Source organism: Vitis riparia, chromosome 9 (genome assembly GCF_004353265.1).
Source record: "Vitis riparia cultivar Riparia Gloire de Montpellier isolate 1030 chromosome 9, EGFV_Vit.rip_1.0, whole genome shotgun sequence".
NCBI classification, from domain to species: domain Eukaryota; kingdom Viridiplantae; phylum Streptophyta; class Magnoliopsida; order Vitales; family Vitaceae; genus Vitis; species Vitis riparia.
The window spans coordinates 1,839,433-1,859,821 of record NC_048439.1 but is presented as its reverse complement, the minus strand read 5'-3'; the positions used below and the strand labels follow the sequence as shown (position 1 = coordinate 1,859,821).

The 20,389-nt window shown below is 36.5% G+C and overlaps 3 protein-coding genes across 3 annotated transcripts; 1 reads left to right on the top strand and 2 right to left on the bottom strand.

Moving 5' to 3' along the window:
• The first annotated feature begins 622 nt into the window (after positions 1-622).
• LOC117922745 (transmembrane 9 superfamily member 7) lies at positions 623-5,163 on the top strand. Its single transcript, XM_034840953.1, has 7 exons — positions 623-781; positions 2,157-2,321; positions 2,426-2,535; positions 2,739-2,847; positions 2,924-3,036; positions 3,444-3,594; positions 3,674-5,163. The coding sequence occupies exons 1-7, from the start codon at positions 683-685 to the stop codon at positions 4,829-4,831; spliced, it is 1,905 nt and encodes a 634-aa protein (XP_034696844.1). The 5' UTR covers positions 623-682; the 3' UTR covers positions 4,832-5,163.
• Positions 5,164-5,672: 509 nt separating this feature from the next.
• On the bottom strand, positions 5,673-10,826 carry LOC117922746. Its single transcript, XM_034840954.1, has 7 exons — positions 10,066-10,826; positions 7,524-7,576; positions 7,203-7,290; positions 7,028-7,126; positions 6,441-6,577; positions 6,275-6,356; positions 5,673-6,143 (listed from the first exon to the last, which is right to left on the bottom strand). Exons 1-6 carry the CDS (start codon positions 10,594-10,596, stop codon positions 6,317-6,319), a joined length of 948 nt encoding a protein of 315 aa, XP_034696845.1. The 5' UTR covers positions 10,597-10,826; the 3' UTR covers positions 5,673-6,143; positions 6,275-6,316.
• A 1,536-nt stretch (positions 10,827-12,362) lies between these two features.
• LOC117922061 (beta-galactosidase 1) lies at positions 12,363-19,474 on the bottom strand. The gene is made up of 19 exons (XM_034840060.1): positions 19,049-19,474; positions 18,806-18,901; positions 18,573-18,685; positions 18,368-18,434; positions 18,167-18,259; positions 17,889-18,032; positions 17,275-17,363; positions 16,998-17,103; positions 16,819-16,906; positions 15,850-15,968; positions 15,588-15,752; positions 15,233-15,405; positions 14,997-15,106; positions 14,508-14,624; positions 14,281-14,384; positions 14,099-14,209; positions 13,563-13,768; positions 13,132-13,468; positions 12,363-12,975 (listed from the first exon to the last, which is right to left on the bottom strand). Exons 1-19 carry the CDS (start codon positions 19,256-19,258, stop codon positions 12,865-12,867), a joined length of 2,559 nt encoding a protein of 852 aa, XP_034695951.1. The 5' UTR covers positions 19,259-19,474; the 3' UTR covers positions 12,363-12,864.
• Positions 19,475-20,389: the final 915 nt, after the last annotated feature.

Here is a 20,389-nt window from a genome sequence, read left to right as displayed (position 1 = left end):
TATTAAAAACAAAAAATAAAATATTTTCATATACCAATTTTTAGTTGTTTTATATTATTTTTATTTATTTTTTAAAAAATAATTATTGATACTATTTGATACTTTTTTTCTATAAGGATTTCAAATGTTAAAAATATTAAAAATATTTTTTAAAATTACTTCAAACTCCAAAGTAAGGACTAAAAGGATTTGGATGTAGATGTTTATTTCTATTGAGAAGACTTTTCCTAATTTGTGCGATTGGGATGGTATGGAAGTAGGTTTATAATGATTAAAAAACAAAAAATTTTAATTTCACTTCGAGAAAACAAATAATCTCTTATCGATTTTCTTATTGTCAAACAAAATAAATCTCCGATTCCATTTTCATAATAATTTCATTGATTTGATTCTTCAACAAACCAACCGAAAAAATGATTGGATTTTGGCATTCAATTAATGATATTATTGTGTTGACAATAGAAAAGAAAAAAAAAACCCTAGTCATCATTTTCCCTCAAACCAAACAAACCCATTACACCTTTGACCTTAAATGATAAAAGACGGTAAAATAAAATAAAATAAAAATAAAGGAAAAGGTTGAAATAGCATAAATAAGCTTGGAAATAGCAGAATCAATCTTTCTATAGAACCCACTGAGACTGCTCCAACAGCTCTCTACATTCTCTCTCTAGAACCAGCCATGGATCGAAGCTCCAAAACCCTCTTTTTCTTCGTCCTCCTGATCTCTTCGGCGCACTCGTTTTACCTTCCTGGCGTCGCTCCTCGTGATTTTGAAAGGGTATTTTCAAAACCTTAGATTTTTGTTTTGGTTTCAGTGGTTTGGATCTCTGTTTTTGTTGCTTTCCTGTGTTTGAATTTCGTGGTTCTGTGTTTTTCTTAGGTTGGATTTGGGATCTAGGGTTTTGGGTTTGATTGTATCGATTGTGGTCTAGATCTGTTTGATTGTTTGTTTGGATCTAGGGTTTGGGCTTGGGTTTGGGGTTTTGTTGCATTGTCTGGATTCCTGGAGATTGAGCTCACGATTCATTTGTTTTGAACATAATTTGAGACAGCGGCTGGTGGCATGGAGAATTAGGGTTTGTGAATCGAAGGGTCCGCCTCCAAATCCAGCGTTTTTTTCTGATTTGTATGCCAGTGGATTTGGAGTTGAATTTGAATGCCACTGACCCTATCTCCGCAAGTCAATTTCATAGAACAAGCTATACTTTTGAGTTATGCAGAATTGCAATTGCATTTCCTAGTTAGATCCAACTACTTGGATTAAAACGCAGCCTCAACGTTTCCTTGTTTGATTTGGGAGTGACTCTTGATACATTTGTTGGAAGATCTCCTAGAATTTGTATAACCAATATCAGGATTCTACGTGTATAACCAATTTCAGGATTCAATTTGACGCGTGTAATGTGCCGAATGTGGAAATTAATACAGCTGGATTGTTAGTTGCAGGGTCTTAAACAATGTGCATTTTTTAATGGGAAATAAGGAAATATATGAAACGGAAAGGAATCTTCATCGGCAAAGAATTAACCGAAATTAGACTTCACGAAGTAGACAATGTAGAACTAAAGTAAGCCAAGAAAGTCTAGGTGCCATTTAGTCTTCGAGAAAGTCTTTACTTTCTTTTTGGGTGATGATGGAAAGGGAAGAAAGTATAAATTCGAATATTGTTTTGCTTCCAAATAATGAAAAATTTACCTTAGTTTCACTTGAGTGGAGATTGTGGTCTCCGGTGCCAAATGAAATGACATAAGGTTTGAAAAGATTGTTTTATTTTCTTTTTGTTGATTTTTCAACACTCAATTGGAGCATTAAAGGAAGAGCATTTCTTGTAGCTAGGAAATCTCCACTTCAATTGATGGACCTTGATACGGGATGAAAAATTTCAGCCTTTTTTGATGCATATCTAATGTGGGCTGGGGATTTTGTAAATATCTAATTAGTATTACGATAGTGTTGGAATGCACTTTGAAATTAATAGCTTACGGTACCTGGGATTGATTTGTGTAACATAAATGACTGTGCTGGATAATTATATATTTAGGCATTTCGTTAAGAAATATATTTGTCTTTTTGGCATCTTTCTGTTCCAATCTTATTATATCCCAATGACCAATTATTGATGTTTTCTCACATGACTGTCTTTCTCTGAATAGGGTGATCCTCTTCAAGTGAAAGTGAACAAGCTCTCGTCTACAAAGACACAACTACCATATGATTACTATTACTTGAAGTGGTGTAAGCCCAAGAAGATCATGAACAGTGCAGAAAATTTAGGAGAGGTTCTCCGAGGTGATCGCATTGAGAATTCCATTTATACTGTGAGTGTTTTCTAAAAAGAAGATAAAAAAAGGTCTTTATTAGATGTTACCATTTTTTATGTTACTGAATTTATGCATATCTAAGTCTATGAATTTTTTCCCAGTTCCAAATGAGGGAAGGGCAGCCATGCAAAGTGGCTTGTCGAATGCATCTTAATGCTGAAGCTGCGAAGAATTTTAAGGAAAAAATTGATGATGAATATCGAGTAAACATGTAAGTACCAAATAAAACTCCTATTCATTGTGTTACCACTGTACATGTAGATAATTTTCGTGTTTTTTCTTGGAGCCCTTATTGTGAAAATTTCACCATAAGTTCTTTCTTTTCCTTGGGAACACGCGGTAATGAAGTTATATGGTGCTGTTAAATTTGCATGGGTTTCCGTTTAAGCTGAAATCTCTGGAATGGATGTGCAGGATTCTGGATAACCTTCCGGTTGCAGTTCATAGGCAAAGGAGGGATGGAAGTCCGTCAAAAACATATGAACATGGTTTCCGAGTAGGGTTTAAAGGAAATTATGCTGGGGTGAGTAGCTGAAATCTATTGCTATTATAGAATACTCACAGGTTAATTTTAATCACCCACTTGTGTACTTATGCAGAGTAAAGAGGAGAAGTATTTTATCAATAACCACTTGAGCTTCAAGGTCATGTATCATAAGGATCCTGAGACTGATTCAGCTCGAATTGTTGGGTTTGAGGTTTCTCCAAACAGGTTCTGTAACTTATCTTTTTCTTGCAATTTTTATCAGTTCTGCATTTCTCATATGCTGCAAGCTGTGATTGACATGTGTTGACTATAGGCCTCTTTTGGTTGGGGGTAATGTTTGTTGCTTAAGTTTTTATCATTTCACCTTTCTTTTATTGCTATTTTTTATTTTGGATGGTTTTGTTGCTTAAAGTGGTAGCAAATATGTATTTCAACTTTTTCTTATTATGTCCCTTCATATTGGAAATGTTTATGGAAGAATCTTTGCCATTTGCTCATGTATATACATTTGCATCAATCACACAATAATCTAAGAGACAAGGGTATCTCAGAGCAGGCGTTAATCTGTGCTTTGTCAAATTAGTTAGATATTTTCCATTCTTTGTCCTTCTCACATAAACTTTTGCAAACAGTATTAATCATGAGTACAAGGAGTGGGATGAGAAGAACCCTCAGTTGGCAACATGCAATGCAAATACCAAAAATTTGATTCAAAGTACCACTGTCCCACAAGAAGTTGATGCCGATAAGGATATTGTATTTACATATGATGTTTCCTTCGAGGTAATTCTTTTTCGAAATCCTTGCTTGTCTTCTCCCATGATACCGTTTTTTTTACTTGTTTTTGCCTTATTATTTTCAGGAAAGTAACATCAAATGGGCTTCACGGTGGGATACATACCTCCTTATGAACGATGATCAGATCCACTGGTTCTCCATCATAAACTCTCTGATGATTGTCCTCTTCCTTTCTGGTATGGTGGCCATGATCATGATGAGAACTCTTTACAGAGATATCGCAAACTATAATCAGTTGGAAACTCAAGATGAGGCTCAGGAAGAAACGGGATGGAAACTTGTTCACGGAGATGCTTTTAGGGCACCCGTCAATTCTGGTTTACTCTGTGTTTATGTTGGGACAGGTGTTCAGATCTTTGGAATGACACTCGTCACAATGATATTTGCACTGCTGGGTTTCTTGTCACCTTCCAACCGAGGGGGCCTTATGACTGCCATGGTTCTGCTATGGGTCTTTATGGGCTTATTTGCTGGTTACTCGTCAGCGCGCTTATACAAAATGTTCAAGGGAACAGAGTGGAAGAGGAATACTTTGAAAACCGCATTTATGTTTCCGGCTATTCTTTTTGCCATTTTCTTTGTTCTGAACGCCCTAATCTGGGGGGAGCAATCTTCTGGGGCAGTGCCTTTCGGAACAATGTTTGCCCTGGTGTGCTTATGGTTTGGGATATCAGTGCCTCTAGTCTTTGTGGGCAGTTATTTAGGTTTCAAAAAGGCACCCATTGAAGATCCTGTGAAGACGAACAAAATCCCTCGGCAGATACCAGAGCAGGCATGGTACATGCAACCAGTCTTCTCTATACTCATTGGAGGCATTCTTCCTTTTGGGGCTGTCTTCATTGAACTCTTCTTCATCTTGACATCCATATGGCTGAACCAGTTCTATTACATCTTTGGCTTCCTTTTCATCGTGTTTGTGATCCTTCTAATCACATGCGCTGAGATAACTATCGTGCTCTGCTATTTCCAGTTGTGCAGTGAGGACTATCACTGGTGGTGGAGAGCTTACCTTACTGCTGGCTCTTCTGCTCTATACCTTTTCCTCTACTCAGTTTTCTACTTCTTCACCAAATTGGAGATCACAAAGTTTGTTTCAGGCATCCTTTACTTCGGGTATATGTTAATTGTGTCCTATGCTTTCTTTGTATTGACGGGAACAATTGGCTTCTATGCTTGCTTCTGGTTTGTCCGGAAGATCTACTCCTCTGTGAAGATCGATTGATACAAACATGCAGAGAGAGGGCAAAGCTGCTGGAGGGATGCGAGGCCTGGATGAAGTTGAGACGTAAAGTGAGGCAGCAAGGTGTGCACTTAGCTTCTGCAGGGTAAAGATTGCAGTCTAGAAAGTTTTCCTCCCAACCTTGATAAAACCTTTTGTCGTTTTGCTGATGGTAGTGTAGGGCTTGGCTTGTATGTCCCCTTTTTTATTTTTTAATCTTCTTATCTACACTCCTGTTAACTGTTATGAACTGTACTTTTTGGTGAATTCTGCACTAGAAGTTTAAGCAGTTATCTAAATCCGATATCATCCACACAATCACAAAATTACTGAAATCTGACATGCTCTTTTAGTTAATTGTTTTGTTTTTGAACCAGTTAAAAAGTATTGACAAGCAAGCTTGCCGTCCAGGTATCCTTCTGAATGCCAAGGTTTGGCTGTTATTGTATTAGGGCAAAGGGTTTAAAAAATCCAGGATAAATACCAGAAACCTCAAAGAACTCGTCCATGGTTGGGATGAATGCCTTGTTCAATGAAAATGATAGGTGCTATACCCATACCAAAAAATATGGCAATTTTTCATCAGGTGTTACACTTTTTGGTGATATATATTGGGAATTTGGAGTTGTATTTTCCTTAAATTTCATTGCATTTTCTGAAGCAACCAGGGACAACTTTCATCCATGTTGAATCCATGACCAATGAATTGCAACTTGCCATAGTTGGAAGGAACCTTTTTTAAGTGAATCAACTGTTTAATAATTTTACAATGCCGGAAAGTTAGTTTGAAGCAAGAAGTAGGAAATGAATGGTAGGTTTTGTTACAGTCAACCCTGAAGAGAACTATACAAAACACCAAATTCATTGCAGCATTAAACAAATAAATGCAATATCTTCTTACCGAAAACAAAGGGTTATATATGCCTAAGCTGCTGTCACAAGGCAAATTTCCATTCCTACAACTTATTTGAATATGATGATGATATGAGCAATATGATAAGAAACCCAGTTTTTGGATAAAAATTAAGCAAACCCAAAACCGAGAAAAATCTCCCATCTTTCAGAATTTTTTTTTTTTGCCCCATATGTAGACTTGGGGTCAAATCCACAACACAAGTCATGTCTGTTAAGTTCTGAGACACATTCACTACTTTTGGTATCAAAAGGCCATGCATAGAGAGAGGCCTTCTTGCAGCTTATCATCAAAGTTCAACTTCCAACAGGATGGTTTTGGTTGTTAGCTAGTCGTGATATACAATGCTGAATTTCTCATCATATCTAGAGGATTTGATTGATTAGCATCCACTGGGAAAACCTAAAAGGAAAATGAAACATTTTAGTCAGGTTCTGTTCAAACAAATTGATGCAAAGAAGCATGTTGCAGCTAAAAATTGCATGAAAGGGAATGCTGGGATGATTCATCACCCGGTTATTGAATGTACGTACCACTATTGGTGAGACTTGAGTGTAGTTAACAAACAAATGCTTTCATCGGCCCGAGCAAGACCTCGGCTTGCCATTCTTCTGCCTGCATATGGACAAGCAAATTATGATTATTGATGAGTAGTACCAAAAGGGATTATGAACTTGTCATTTAAGATTGGTGACTGACCAGAATGAATCCTTCTTCTCCTGAGCTAATAACTCTTCAAATGAAATGTCAGAAAATTCAGTATCTGTACTGTCTGTGCCTTCCGTCAGCTCGCCAGATTTGGCCTTCAACTCCATGCAGGCACTAATCTCAAGCATCTTTAATGAGAGAGAGAGAGAGAGATGGGTTAGAATTATTAGAGCCTGTCAGATAGGATCAAAGAGGAAATCTCCAAACTTTGAAGAGATCTCCCAAATAGAAAAAAGCAAGAAACTGTTATCCTGATACATGCTTTCCCCTACATAATTCAAAACTATTTCCGCTATGATATATGCAAATCGCCAACTAATCACCAAACACAATATGCTAGGTTGCAGTATTAATGGTGCTGCTATTGTTCAACCAAAATCATTGATGGAAATTGTCAATAATTTTCATAGAAACCTCAGCACCAATTTAATTGGGAAAAATAAGGAACATGGCTGAACCACAACCAGCAGAATGTGATTGGCCTGCTGCAGCAATGACTGTTGAAAGGGTTGTGGAGGAGCCAAACATTGACCATTATTATCACAATCAACAACTTACAAAAGAAAGATATTTGATACCTTTTTGTATGCTGGTGAGAGCTTAAGTTGTTGTTGAAGCCAGTTATAAACAAATGCATCCTCCTCTAATCTCTTTTGTTCCATTTCTAGCTTGTATATCTGGAGTCATCAATACATTAGTCCCCTTTTTATCCAGACCATATGCCAAAGTTCAATAAAGCGCTCTATGACCAACCTGTTGACGAAGACGATCAAATGAAGACCTATCTGCCTTGAATAATAGAGCCTTTGTTATCGTGAACTTACGTTGGATGACCTCAGACCTGTAGTACAGAAGTCGATTTACACTCATGAATTTGAGTTTAGGAACCATTTCTTGGTAGGAGTTTGGGAGCCAAATTACTGACAAAGCTATCATGAAAAAGTTTTGAGTGAGGGGGGAGGGGTGTTGAAAGCATGTTTGGACATACACAAATAATTTGCATATTATTCACGATATTTTACAGTACTTGAAAGACTATTGGTTACAATTCCTGGACAGAGATTTATGACATACTTGTGCTGTAGCTCATTTCTAGCCTCAATCAAGCAATTAGCAAACTGTCCAACCTGCAACAAGTTAGAAAATTAAGAGTAGTTCAATTGTATGGGCAACTCATTCAATTTTCAAATAATTTGTAGTTCCATCCTAAATTCATTTCAAAAAGATAAATGTGCTTTCATCATTTGGAGTTAAACATATTGATATAGAAAAAGTTTGTACTTTCCCCAATCAAACCATCAAAACAAGAATTTTACAAGTACCATACTGGCTAAATTGCGTGGATATACAAGGAAAAAAACCAAGACCAGACAGAGAATCTGCCTAAAAGTTCTTGGCCAGTTCACCTTCAGTTGAACCAAACAATGAGATTCATTAAACACAACTTTCTCTCAGTTTCTTCAGAGAGTCTGTGAGTTGCTGAGTCCATCAATAACTTGGTCAAAGCATTTCAGCATATTATCACAATAAACTTCTTTGGATAACAACCACCAGTTGGAATTTCAAATTTCTGCTTTGTTTATGGTAAGCCCAAGTCAGAAAGACCAAGGAGGTGGGATATCTATTCAATCAGATGATACCGAATAGACATCCCATATTATTTGCCGTTTCTCATTTCTTAAAAATTTGTCCTCAGTGGTGTTTATGTACACAGACAGAAATATCAATGAGGCTAAGAGCAAGAAGTAGACCATTTTGGTATCAACTTCTTAGATCAATTTCTGCCCTGCAGTTTCAACAAGAACTACAAGGAGAATTGATTAAAACACAAAATGTGATAATGTAAAAAGGGCATCTCCATTAAGCTTTTTCCTTTTCTTTTCCGGCGAAAGCATTTTTCCCTTTGTTGACATATCTGAACCATAACTACACAGAAATTTGTGATCAACAGGGTAAAGTATTATACAATTTCCCAATCCTTGACAGAATTATTCACTAGACCCATGTAAGATAGCACAAATGCTTCTTAGCTGCAAGTAACCATGTCAAAATGAGTCCCGAGAAAACTTCAACTCTATAACTTATGGACAGCCAATTTCCTTTCACATTACTCAACCAAAGTGGATTCTAGAACTTTGATAGAAACCAACTTGATGGTCTTGTGAAGTCTATTTTTAATTTTGTGATCAACCTACAACCCTTTCAACTACAGATCCTAAGCCATAAAGTCAATAAAGGAATGACACACAATTCAGCACTTCTCCCAAAGTTGAAACACAATATTTGATAAAATATTGGCATGGAATATTACAGAGAGATAGGTGGTTTGAAAGGCATCCCTTTTTTGCAGAGGCAGGAAGGAGTAGGTGTTGGGTTTATAGGACTGTGGACTGCCTACAGGAGTGGTTCCACCCACTAGTTTGAAATAAGAAAAAATCATCTAAAGATTCTCAAAAACATACAAATGGCAATGCATTATAATAACGGAAAAGGATGTAATATCAATAGTATAAATGGCAACTAAAATTCTCTTTGAACCATCAAATTTAACATTTGGTTCAAATTTAACATTGGCCAGGCAGATCAGTGAAATCAACACACCAGATCAAGACACAAAATATAACTATTCATTAAGAGCATGGTTTGAAATCAGCCCAACTTGAATACCTATGATGCTTTAAATAGCATTAGATGGTCCAACCCCAATTTCATGCATGTTGGGCACAAAATTACAGAAAATCACAGGCATCTCATGAAGTGTGGTGGAAAATTTGAAATGGTGCCACGCTTCAACTTGTATGATGATGTCAGCCATTTAATTTCTGTGTGACCCATCATTATGTAACCATCAACCAATGACAAACTAGGAAAGGAACCCGGCATTTAATCTGACAGAAATTAGAAATATCCAAGGTAAACAACAAGAATCAAAAGGAACATTCAATATTAAAGGAACCCAGTTTTACTCTCATAGAAAATAGGAATATCTAAAGTAGACACCAAGAATAAAAAGTAACATTCAATATCTAAATATCACTTCCTTCTGCCTTTTTCTCCCAAACAAACAGAGCATAACTAAACAGCTAACATCTTCTCTTGCTATACATCTTATATGAACCAAATCCATCATAACAAACTTCACAATAATTGGGCAGACCACAAGAATTTGAGCCAACATAAAACACTGCCTCTTAAGTAAACCGAGCTATTAAAAATTTTAAGTGCCAAATCCTGATTTCTTTCATTTCCCTTCATTTTGCTGGCAACAACACTGATCTTAGAACAGCTAGAACTTAATTTTGGCTAGAACAAATAAAAATCCAAATCAACATCAAATAATCAATTAATAAACATCAGCATTCAAAACCTAATACTCAAAATCTTAATTTCTGTTCTTTTTCTCCATTTTCTCAGAAAACAAATAGACCCCAACTAAACAAAAACAGTAACAATCGAAAACAAAAACCATTATTATTTTAACTAAACATCGACACTCCAAAACCTAAAATTCAAAATCTTAACTTCTTTCTTTTTTTCCCCATTTTCACGGCAACCAAACAGACAATGATTAACAATAAAAAACAAAAGCCATAGGTTTGGGAAGAAAATTGAAAACCTGAGCCAGTGTTAACCCCTTAGAGCCATGGCACTTCACAAGTTGATCATACTGTTGCTTGATTTTCCTCTGTGTAGCACTAGAAGACGATGTAAACGGGTACAAACACACCAATTCTTGCTTCTCCTTCTCTTTCTCCTTCTCCTCAACACCATCGTCTCCCCCCTTCGCCCTCTTCTTCTTCACTCTCTTCTTCTTCTTCTTCTCCCTCTGCTCCCCACCTGAATCACCCTCACCCCTCTCCCCACCCAACCCCCCTGACCCATCAACACCCGGGTCCCCACCAAACAATCCCTCCCATTTCGCAGAATTGGAGGGTAAGATCTCCAAAAGAAGCGAATGGGTCAAATGGGTCGGGCTCAGATCACGAGGCTTGTGCTCCAAGATTGGGTTCTGGGTTTGGCCCTCTGTTCTATGGAGCCTCTTGTAGAGCGAGAAACAGAGGAGAGAAAAAGAGAGAAGAGAGAAAGTGAAGAATACAAGTGTATACATAGGTTGTTGTAGCTCTAGCAGGTGTGGGAGAAACGCCATTAATAGGCACAAGTCGGTGCCAATTGAAACGCGTCGTTTCGGACAGGACAGCTATAGAGAGAGAGAGAGAGAGAGGGAAAAAAAAAAAAAAAAAAAGCTCTGGTTTTTGGGGTTTTGTGTTGTGTAAAAAACAAAAGAAAAAGGAAATGGGGTTACGGGCCAAAGTAGGTTTCTCATTCGGTTCCTTCTAGTCGTTGCTTTGAAGCTTCTATGATCTTTTTCTCCCCCCCTCTCTCTCCACTTTCTAGAGAGAGAAAAGCGTTTGGCATGTCTGAATCCATTGCCTCTTTTCTAACCCATAAACACTCTTCAGCCTTTGATTCTAAAGTAAAAGATATTTCCAAACCTCAACTTTCCTCATTTCCAAACAACATTTGAGCATTTAAAAACATGTTAATTTTGTAAGATCATGCATAAAATTTTCCTTTTTTAGGGTTTTGATAATTAAGTTTGATATAATTGTTGACCTAGGTTTAATCATTTTTAGTTAAATTTGTTTTTACTTGTTTTAGAACAAATTTAAAAATTAAATTTTAAAAAATATGGCCAAACAAAACCTAACTTTTTTTTATTAATCTAGGTTGACTATAACATTGTATCAAGTATCAAACTCATCACCTCTCAATCCAACGGTTCAGATCATTCCAATCCTCATGTATGAAAAAAAAAAAATCAAAAGGGTATGTAATGAAAATGAGAAGGGTCCCACCACAGGGATGAATCCAAAATGGTATGTTCATGATAAAGTCTAAAATTCCACAACGGGATGTTGATGTTTTGAGGGATGAAGTCATAAGCATCTTAACACAATTACACAAATGCGACCGTATGATGTAATGACTAACCCGCGATGTGGATTTCGTCAATTTGTAGTAAACAATAAGTTAATTTTTTAGTGGGTGGACTTTTTGGTCATATTCTACTTGTCTAGATTATTATTCATATAATGAGATGTTTGATTTTTAACCATATCTACCAATCTTTTATTAAGAGATGTTTGATCACATTTGAAAAGTAATCTCCTCGTAATTTGAAAGTAATATTTTATTGGTATTATGTCACTCGGAAAAATCTTATAGAGAATACTAAGGTATTGTAGTAGTGTCCATCGAAGAAAAGATTTGGACCATTAAATATGTATAATAAGATTTGTCGTTAAATAAAGTATAAATAAATAAGATTAAGGTACAAATAATAATACCTAAAAATATATATATGATACCACTTGATTGATGGAATATTTTCGATAGATACTAAAAAAAATACACTTAGGTAGAGTAACCAGACCCAAATCTTATATTTTGATGCCAAGGAAACCAATGAGGCTTTTACCAAAATGCCATGCTAAAGGCTCATTTGAAGCTAAGCCCAAGTGTTTCTCACTTGGCATAGGGCTTGGTTTATCAAAGTCATCTGGTTCCTTTTTTTTTTTTTTGGGAATTTATCTCAAATATTTGCAAATATGGGTAATATGGGCTTGCCTCTCCTCTCTACCATAAACCACTTTCAAGTGTTAAGAGGCCCAAACTGGAAACCTCTATTTGAAATGGAAATGGAAAGAATTTCTCATTCTCAGTCTCTATTCCACCGTTCCAAACATGGCTTAAAGGGTATTATCCATGAAAGCATCTACCAACCAAACAACAATGCCACATTCTCCAAAGTGGGGATCCTCCCATTATTGCAGATATCCATGGCTCAAATCCAACCCAGTATTCTACACGAAAAATCAAAACAATAAAAGAGATGTTCCAAGAAATGAAAGCACTTGAGACACTGATAACTTGATATTATTATTGAAGTTGAAGAAAAGCAAATGAAACAATTGCTCCCCCAGGAAGTTGCAGACAATACAAAACATTGAAAATCACAGGAAACCGAAAATTTTCCATCTTCTACCATTACAATACTGGCACATGGACAAAATCAGTATCATCATCTCAATGTGCTTCTAATAACACCCCTCCCTCCCATCTTCCAATTTTCTATAACAAGTAGGGCACAGACAAAGGCTAATCATCTATATACATATTTTTTTATCCCCCCAATCATCTTCACAATCTATACTGGCTTCTAGCCAGATGGTGTGTTGCATGAGTTTGTACAACTTCACCCTGGTCAAAGCCAAAACAAATGGTTGCGGCGATCTTGGACGTATAATAAGCTTAAATAATACTAGTTGTTTGATCTCAAAATACTGTACCTAAGTGTTAAAAATTTTCTTCAACCCTTCTTTATTTCGCGTTCTTCAGATACTGCAGGTTACTATCAGCTGCAAATGGCTTCCACAGAGAGTTTCTTCATGACACTTGGACATGGATCTCCTCCAAATATTTCAGGTGCCACAGTTACAGAGCAAGAGTTCATCCCAATGCAGCTCTGCAAGAAAAAAAAGAAAAAAAACTCATGATATGATTTCAGGTGCATGGGAAAGACCACCAAAGAATCCAGGCATGAAAATGGTTAAAAGTTCAGTTAGATTCTTTAGCTCTAATAAAATGTCTTTAAAAGAGGCCATGTAATGAGATGGCTTACCCGTTCAAATGCATCATATGACTTGTGGGCATGGCAGCTTCCTTCACGGTAACTCCCACAAACTCCTTCTGGTGTTCCAAAACTAGCAAACTTGATTGATGAGATTTTCTGCCCAGGAGCACACCATAAATGGGCCTTAGGTCTCAGGGGCTTATTGACTTTACCAGAGGCTTGCATCTCGTAATTCATAAGAGTTGGCTGCCATTCATATATATCAGCACATACACTTTCGATTTCTCTTTCAACCAAAGAGATCCCAGCAGGATTTCCACCCGATTCTTCAAACACAACCAATAAATTCCCTGTTGGGCTCAACCATGAATGAGGAACATGATACCTGAAATTATTAACCATTACTTAATTTGTCAATAAATTCATATCTTCCAAAAATGGTTTGAAGCAAATAGTTTTTTCTTTTTTCTTTCCCTCACCATCTTTGGGAAGGTTCTCCACAGTTGCTTAAGCATTTCTTCTCACTGTATGTTCCAGCATAGTTACAATCACCACAACCACCAGTAGCTTTATATGCAGGCCAGTATCGTCCCACGTTCTGTCCATTTATCCATATTTGACCTTTACCCATACTGCCCATGTCTAAAGCCAATGGTGTATTTCCACCCGGGGCATTGAAAGTAGTCTGGAAACATGACAAGAATAAGTCAACTTATAAGCCTTAGTAGACCTAGTAAACAAGTGCACCTCAAAGCAGCATTTAGGTGCTGGTTTTACTCAAAGTTACATTACAAGGAAAAAAAAATGGTTCTGCTGTAATTCATCAATTAAGATCGTCTTTTCTTCCTAGTTTTGTTTTGTCAAACATGGGCATATTGTGAGGAAGCAACCTCAAGTACTTTAGTTATGAACAGGAGCAGGGAAGAAGGATGTTTTTGTGGTGTTACAAATGCTCTTCCTTCGGAAATTCAGAGAAGCAACAAAATGCTCTTGGCTGAGTAAAGAAAATACTTACTTTGTACCATGTCAGAGGTTGCCCCCGAGCCATCAAAGACCCTTCTACCCACTCAACAGAGGAACTCCCACTAAGTGAATGAAGACTCAGAGCTTCTCCTTTTAGACCAACCTGATCAAACAAATGATGCTTTAGCATATAAGGGCAATTAGACAAAAAAGTATAAATGCCTGAAGACAAACCTTGTAAGACCATTTCTGCCAAGACAAGTCTCTCCTTCCCTCATTGAGACCATTCAATGAAACCGGACCAAGAACACCAGCATTCCACGTCTCAAAATGGGGACCAACATTCTGAACTCAAATCACATGCACCATAAGGAATAGTATCATCAGACTCAGACCATCAAAAACAATGATTATAGAATATGACAACCTAGGCACACATGTATGTCTAAGAGAGAGAAAACCAACATTCGGGAGACCAACAGCAATGCTGAGTAGTGCAATCGTGTTAACACCAGCTCTCAGCTTCACACCCTGACTGAAGGTTAGTTTTGGGTTCTCCAGACTTCCATAGGCAGTTCCTGCCAATTTTCGAGAGAATACATGTTTAGGGGAGAAAACATAAAAGGATAAAGTGATTAAATTATGAACCACTTATCAGACAAGGTAGGAAGCAGGAGATTAAGGAAGCCTGATATCTAAATTATTTCAGTATTTATTCCTGAAAGAAGTATATATCTGCTTTATTAAAAAGAAGACTAATTGAGAAGTTAAAACTTAAGGTGAAGCATTTTTTGAAGTCACATAGCCAAGCACTGTTTTTCCACCATTTTTTTCCTTTAAAAATTAATTCTCAAACGGCAAATTAGAATCCTTCTAATCACTTTGAGAACTTAATATTCATATATTTGTCTCAAAAGTTCCATCAATATCCAAAAAAACATGCTGCCCACCTGACAGTCGACCGTTAATGAAAACATGCAAAGCATGGCCAGCCGATAAGACCGTAAGCACAGGATACCTTCCACTCTTTAAAAACCCTTCATTGTAACCAATCTTGACACTGAGAAAGGAAAGAGGATATGCATAAATTTTCAGAATGCAAACAAGTATAGCTATTTTTACTGGAAACATGTATTTTTTCATAAATGTTCAAAGGAAAGACCATGCATGGTTATTTGTTACTTACTCTGTGGAGTACCACAAGTAATCAGAGACATCTCGGGTTGTATTTATCTGCTCTAACAATCCAACTGCTGTAAAAGAACTGTCATCATAAGAAGCCGTTTCTTCATTGTACGACTGCCATCCGAATCTTCCACTAACAGGAGTCATCTTCATTGTTGCACTTTGAGCCCCTAACTGTATGGAGTTACAGATGGATGTCAGATAGAGAAGTTAGAGGTAAAACGCCATCAACTAGAAAAGCTTTCAAAAAATCTTGTCAATATAATGTGGTAATGATTTGGATAAGAACAATCTTATGATAAATATGCTAAAATGGAAGGAAGGATTTTCAAATTAACCGACAATCTCTCACTCACCCTTGCAGTGTTATAAACAGTGTTCTTGCAATCAGGAAGAATGCTGATAGACCAAGGAGGCAGATTGTAATGCATATTCCTAAAAGACACTTTTGCATAGGATCTCGGGTTGTAATTTGCAAGGAATGCAGCACAAGCACCAGACTTTGAATGGAAAACATGAGCCTGTAAGGTAGTTATAAAAGGAAGTATTTGTACTTTAGTTGTGAAGCCAAATTGAGGAAGAAATAAATAATTCTTCAAAAATTGAAGTGAATCTAACCTCTTCATAATTTCCAAGTGGTGTCACAGTGGGATCTCCAGAAACTAATGCTGGTTCGCAAAGCTTGATGGCTCTATGAAGATCTTTCAAGTGGCCCCATTTAGGTTGCCTCAGTAATCCTGAACAGAAAAAAGAAATTGTAATTTCCGATCCCATGATCAGTATTGATATTTACATATTTAAAGATCCAGTATTGTTTGAAACATGTTAAAGGAAGAAATGTTGGAAAAAATCAGGAGGGAAAACTGTAGGCTGCAAATTAGAAAGTTCAGAAGTAAAAGTACAATGGTACTATCTCGGATTAGGACAGCTTTGAGTCATCACAATAATCATCTTTTTGGTCAACCTTTTTCCTACAAATCTCAACTATCGTCATCATGTGATAGATCCGATCCCATGATCAGTATTGATATTTACATATTTAAAGATCCAGCATTGTTTGAAACATGTTAAATGAAGAAATGTTGGAAAAAATCAGGAGGGAAAACTGTAGGCTGCAAATTAGAAAGTTCAGAAGTAAAAGTACAATGGTACTATCTCAGATTAGGACAGCTTTGAGTCATCACAATAATCATCTTTTTGGTCAACCTTTTTCCTATAAATCTCAACTATCATCATCATATGATAGATCCAATACCATGATCAGTATTGATATTTACATATTTAAAGATCCAGCATTGTTTGAAACATGTTAAAGGAAGAAATGTTGGAAAAAATCAGGAGGGAAAACTGTAGGCTGCAATTAGAAAGTTCAGAAGTAAAAGTACAATGGTATTATCTCGGATTAGGACAGCTTTCAGTCATCATAATAATCATCTTTTTGGTCGATCTTTTTCCTACAAATCTCAACTATCATCATCATATGATAGATCCGATCACCATAATGTCTACCAATCAAAATGCACCACACTATGATATGGAGGGGCATGGTTGTCATTTCACCAAAAACAAATCGGATGACACACTTACCGAATTCATCGAGAGGAGCATCATAATCATAGCTAGTGGCAATGAAAGGACCACCAGCAGTCCTGCCAAAATTTGTTCCTCCATGGTACTGAAATCATAAAAACAAAACAATAAAAAATCAGTTGAATTCTTCCCAGGTTTGGATTCAATTGGTAAAATCAACAAAATGAGTCACTTACCATATAATAATTAATGAATGATCCTCCCTTCTGTATAAACCTTGCAACCGAAAACGCCAAGTCTTCAGCAGGTCTGTGAGGAACAGCACCTCCAAACTCGGTAAACCTGTGGAGAAAACAGAGGGTACAAACCAATAATCAGAATATATATATATATATATATATATATATATATATATATATATATATATATATCTTTATGAACTTGTAGCTCTTTCCAGAGGTCATAAAGATACAGAAACTTGTGCTCAGTAAGGTGACAAGCACGAAAGTTTACCAGCCAGTCCAGGCTTCAGTCCACATCTTGGGCTTATAGGCCTTGTTCGGGGAGAAGTAGTCGCAATAGAAACCATTGCAGGTGTTGATCTGTTAGAAAACAAAAATAAAAGAATAATGAAAACTAATGAAACACAATATATAGAAAAACCGATCATTCAACACAATAATGTATATCATAAGATTACATATGATTTGAACAAATGACAAGTTCAACCAGATGAAAATATATTACTTCCTCTGTACATCCAAGATTGAAAAGAACAAGTACTCATTACTTGCTATGGGAGTAGAAATCATGTGACAATAATGAAGAGAGAGACAGCGGCATGATTCCATCATTACAAAACTTGAAAGCCAGGGCAATTAAATAAGGACAAAGAAGAACAGATAGGATACAGAAAGTGCAAAGGCCACCCATGTGCATGCGAGATAAAAATTCATACAATCCATGACTGCACAGGGAGTCAACACACTGTTTGGTAACAACCCCACTAAAGATGAGGAAACATAACATGAGGGCCACCAGCATTGTCTCTGGAACATTGAAGGAAAAGGCGAAAACCTACTGTGTAAACAAAAATGAATTGAAACGTTTGGTTTGGTGGCACTTACGATCGGATCGGGGGCATCATCTTGCTTGCACATGACCCATGGGACGCCAGTGCCGAGCCCCACAGCCATTTTGGCCGCCCATTCAGTGTAAGCTCGACCAGGGGCTCCAATCTCATACTCCAGGGGCCCATATTCATTCTCAATCTGTGGCACACAATTTATAGAAATCTCAGTTCACAACCTTAATGTATCAAATGGAACAATTTCCATTCAATGAGTAAAATCTAAGCAAGTCAATCAAATAACAGAACAAAAAGAAAATGGACTGTTTTGCTTACTTGGGATAGTATTATTGGACCACCCTGAGATTCAAACAACCCTTCGGATTTCATCATATCCACAATCTTCTTTGTAAATCTTTGCATATGCCACTTCAGTATAGAAAATTTAGAAATCAAATTTACATGAACAAATATAGTAAAAGAGCACACATTAATTGAATAGGGAAATTTAAGGCGCACGAATCACAAGTCCCTCACCTTGAAAGGCTCATTATTTGTCCTGAAATTGATACCTGGAACATATTTCAGCCAAACAGGGAAACCCCTGAACAAAGCAGAAAATTTACTTCAAGATTTGGAGAGAGATCATAATAAAAACAGATTTTCTTCTCCTTTTTTCTCCTATTTGAGAAGCTATATGATTGATGTTTGTTAAAAGTGTGAAGTTATTATTATTATTTACCCAAAGTTCCACTCAGCACAAACATAAGGGCCAATCCTGAGATGAACATAAAGGCCTGCTTGCTTCACCAGCTTGATGAATCTTACCAGATCATACCTCCCCTCAAAATAATACTGCAAAAACAAAAAAACAAAAAAAAATATATGTATATATATATATCATTTTTTGTTTCAAATATACATACAGATATACAAAAAACACATAGAAGAATGGAGATTGTTTCCATACTAATATTTTCCCTGTGAAGGTTCATGCCCGTTCCAGAAAACATATGTTTGGATTACATCCAAGCCTCCTTCTTTGGCCTTCTGTATAAGATCAGGCCACATCTGGGACACCCAAAAAAATAAACAAAAACCCAAAAACGTTATCAGAGACAAGAAAGATGAACAGAGGGAAATAGACAGACCCCTATGGTGAAAATCCAAAAAAAGCGGAAGAATAACAAGACCCATGAAGCACATTTGGGAAAATACCTCAGGAGAGCTTCTTGGGTAGTGAATGGATCCAGAAATGAGTATCCTCCTCTGCCCATTAATAACAATAGCCCTCCGGTCGTAGGATACAGAGGCTGTAACCCAACAAACCAATGAGCTCAACACCACCACCACCACCACCACCAAAAACGACACCGTTTTGGCCCTCAACCCCTCCCACATTCCAAGCTTGGAACCCATGGCCACCATCCCCAATATCCCCCTGCAATCTACACAAAGCAATGGCCTTTTTTTCTTGGCTTGGTATTCTTTGCCTCACCCCACTTTATTCTATACTTCTGCAGAGCTAGAAAGAGAAAAAGGGTAGAGAGAGAAAGTGGAGGAAAACAGCTGTAGATGTTGTTTTTCCTTTTTTTTCCTGGGGGAGAAACTGAGAGAAAAGTTGCAGGCTAAATTAATGGTGGGCAAAAATGGGGGCTTTGTGGGTTCTTTTAAACACACAGTGTGGGCGCCACATCCAGCGTCACTCTCACTGACACTCACCTTCGTCCAATTACTTTTTTCATTTTATTACTAAAAAAAATAATCTTTTTTTAATTTTAATGGTAAAGGGGTGTTTGGACTGCAAGAAAGAAAATCGAGGTGGCTTTATTAACGCGTTCTTCTAACTTCTAAGTGCCAAACACAAAGATTCTTTCTTCTTAATCCCCATATGGTCGGTTACTAGCCTACTAACCTACTAGTCTACTACTTTTCAACCTATATTTTCAGGGTGTTTGGCTACGCAAATAGCCAGCCCTTGAGCAAAATTATTAAAAAAAATACTTTAATTTCCATGGATACTTTTACAAAAATAAAACCCATTAAATATTTTTTTTAATAAATTCCATGAGGCCCTTCACAAATATTTTTTAAAAAATGGGAATTTTGTGGCATATATTATTTTATTAATTTTTTTTGTTTCCGACAATCACATACATCCAAACAATGTGTAGATTAATTTTCCTTGGAAATATCGCCCATCACAATGTTACTAGTGTTTGATCACACCCCGAGATGGTCAAACTTCTCTTTAATTTTTTTAATTAATTATTTAATTATCATTGAATCCAATAAGATATATTTTTCATAAATTTTTTGTTAAGTATAATTAGATTTAGGTTAAATTCATGTTATTTTTATAATCCATTCAATAAATAAATAATTTTAAAGTTAATCTTCATAACACGAATTTGAACTAAATTAACACATTTAATAATCACCATTGATTATTTTAATTACAACTTAAAATTATCTAAATAAATAAATAAATCAACTCAATCATAAATATGTTTAATTAAGATATTAATTATATAAACTTATAAAAAAATCTAAATCAAC

Coding starts and splice junctions, on each gene's coding strand:
- LOC117922745 (XM_034840953.1), top strand. CDS start 683: ATGGATCGAAGCTCCAAAACCCTCTTTTTCTTCGTCCTCCTGATCTCT. Junction 782..2,156: donor CTCCTCGTGATTTTGAAAGG/GTATTTTCAAAA, acceptor TTCTCTGAATAG/GGTGATCCTCTTCAAGTGAA. Junction 2,322..2,425: donor TTGAGAATTCCATTTATACT/GTGAGTGTTTTC, acceptor ATTTTTTCCCAG/TTCCAAATGAGGGAAGGGCA.
- LOC117922746 (XM_034840954.1), bottom strand. CDS start 10,596: ATGGCGTTTCTCCCACACCTGCTAGAGCTACAACAACCTATGTATACA. Junction 7,577..10,065: donor AGGGGTTAACACTGGCTCAG/GTTTTCAATTTT, acceptor AACTTGTTGCAG/GTTGGACAGTTTGCTAATTG. Junction 7,291..7,523: donor AGAAATGAGCTACAGCACAA/GTATGTCATAAA, acceptor TCTGTACTACAG/GTCTGAGGTCATCCAACGTA.
- LOC117922061 (XM_034840060.1), bottom strand. CDS start 19,258: ATGGTGGCCATGGGTTCCAAGCTTGGAATGTGGGAGGGGTTGAGGGCC. Junction 15,406..15,587: donor CTGTTTATAACACTGCAAGG/GTGAGTGAGAGA, acceptor AACTCCATACAG/TTAGGGGCTCAAAGTGCAAC. Junction 14,625..14,996: donor CATTAACGGTCGACTGTCAG/GTGGGCAGCATG, acceptor GAAAATTGGCAG/GAACTGCCTATGGAAGTCTG.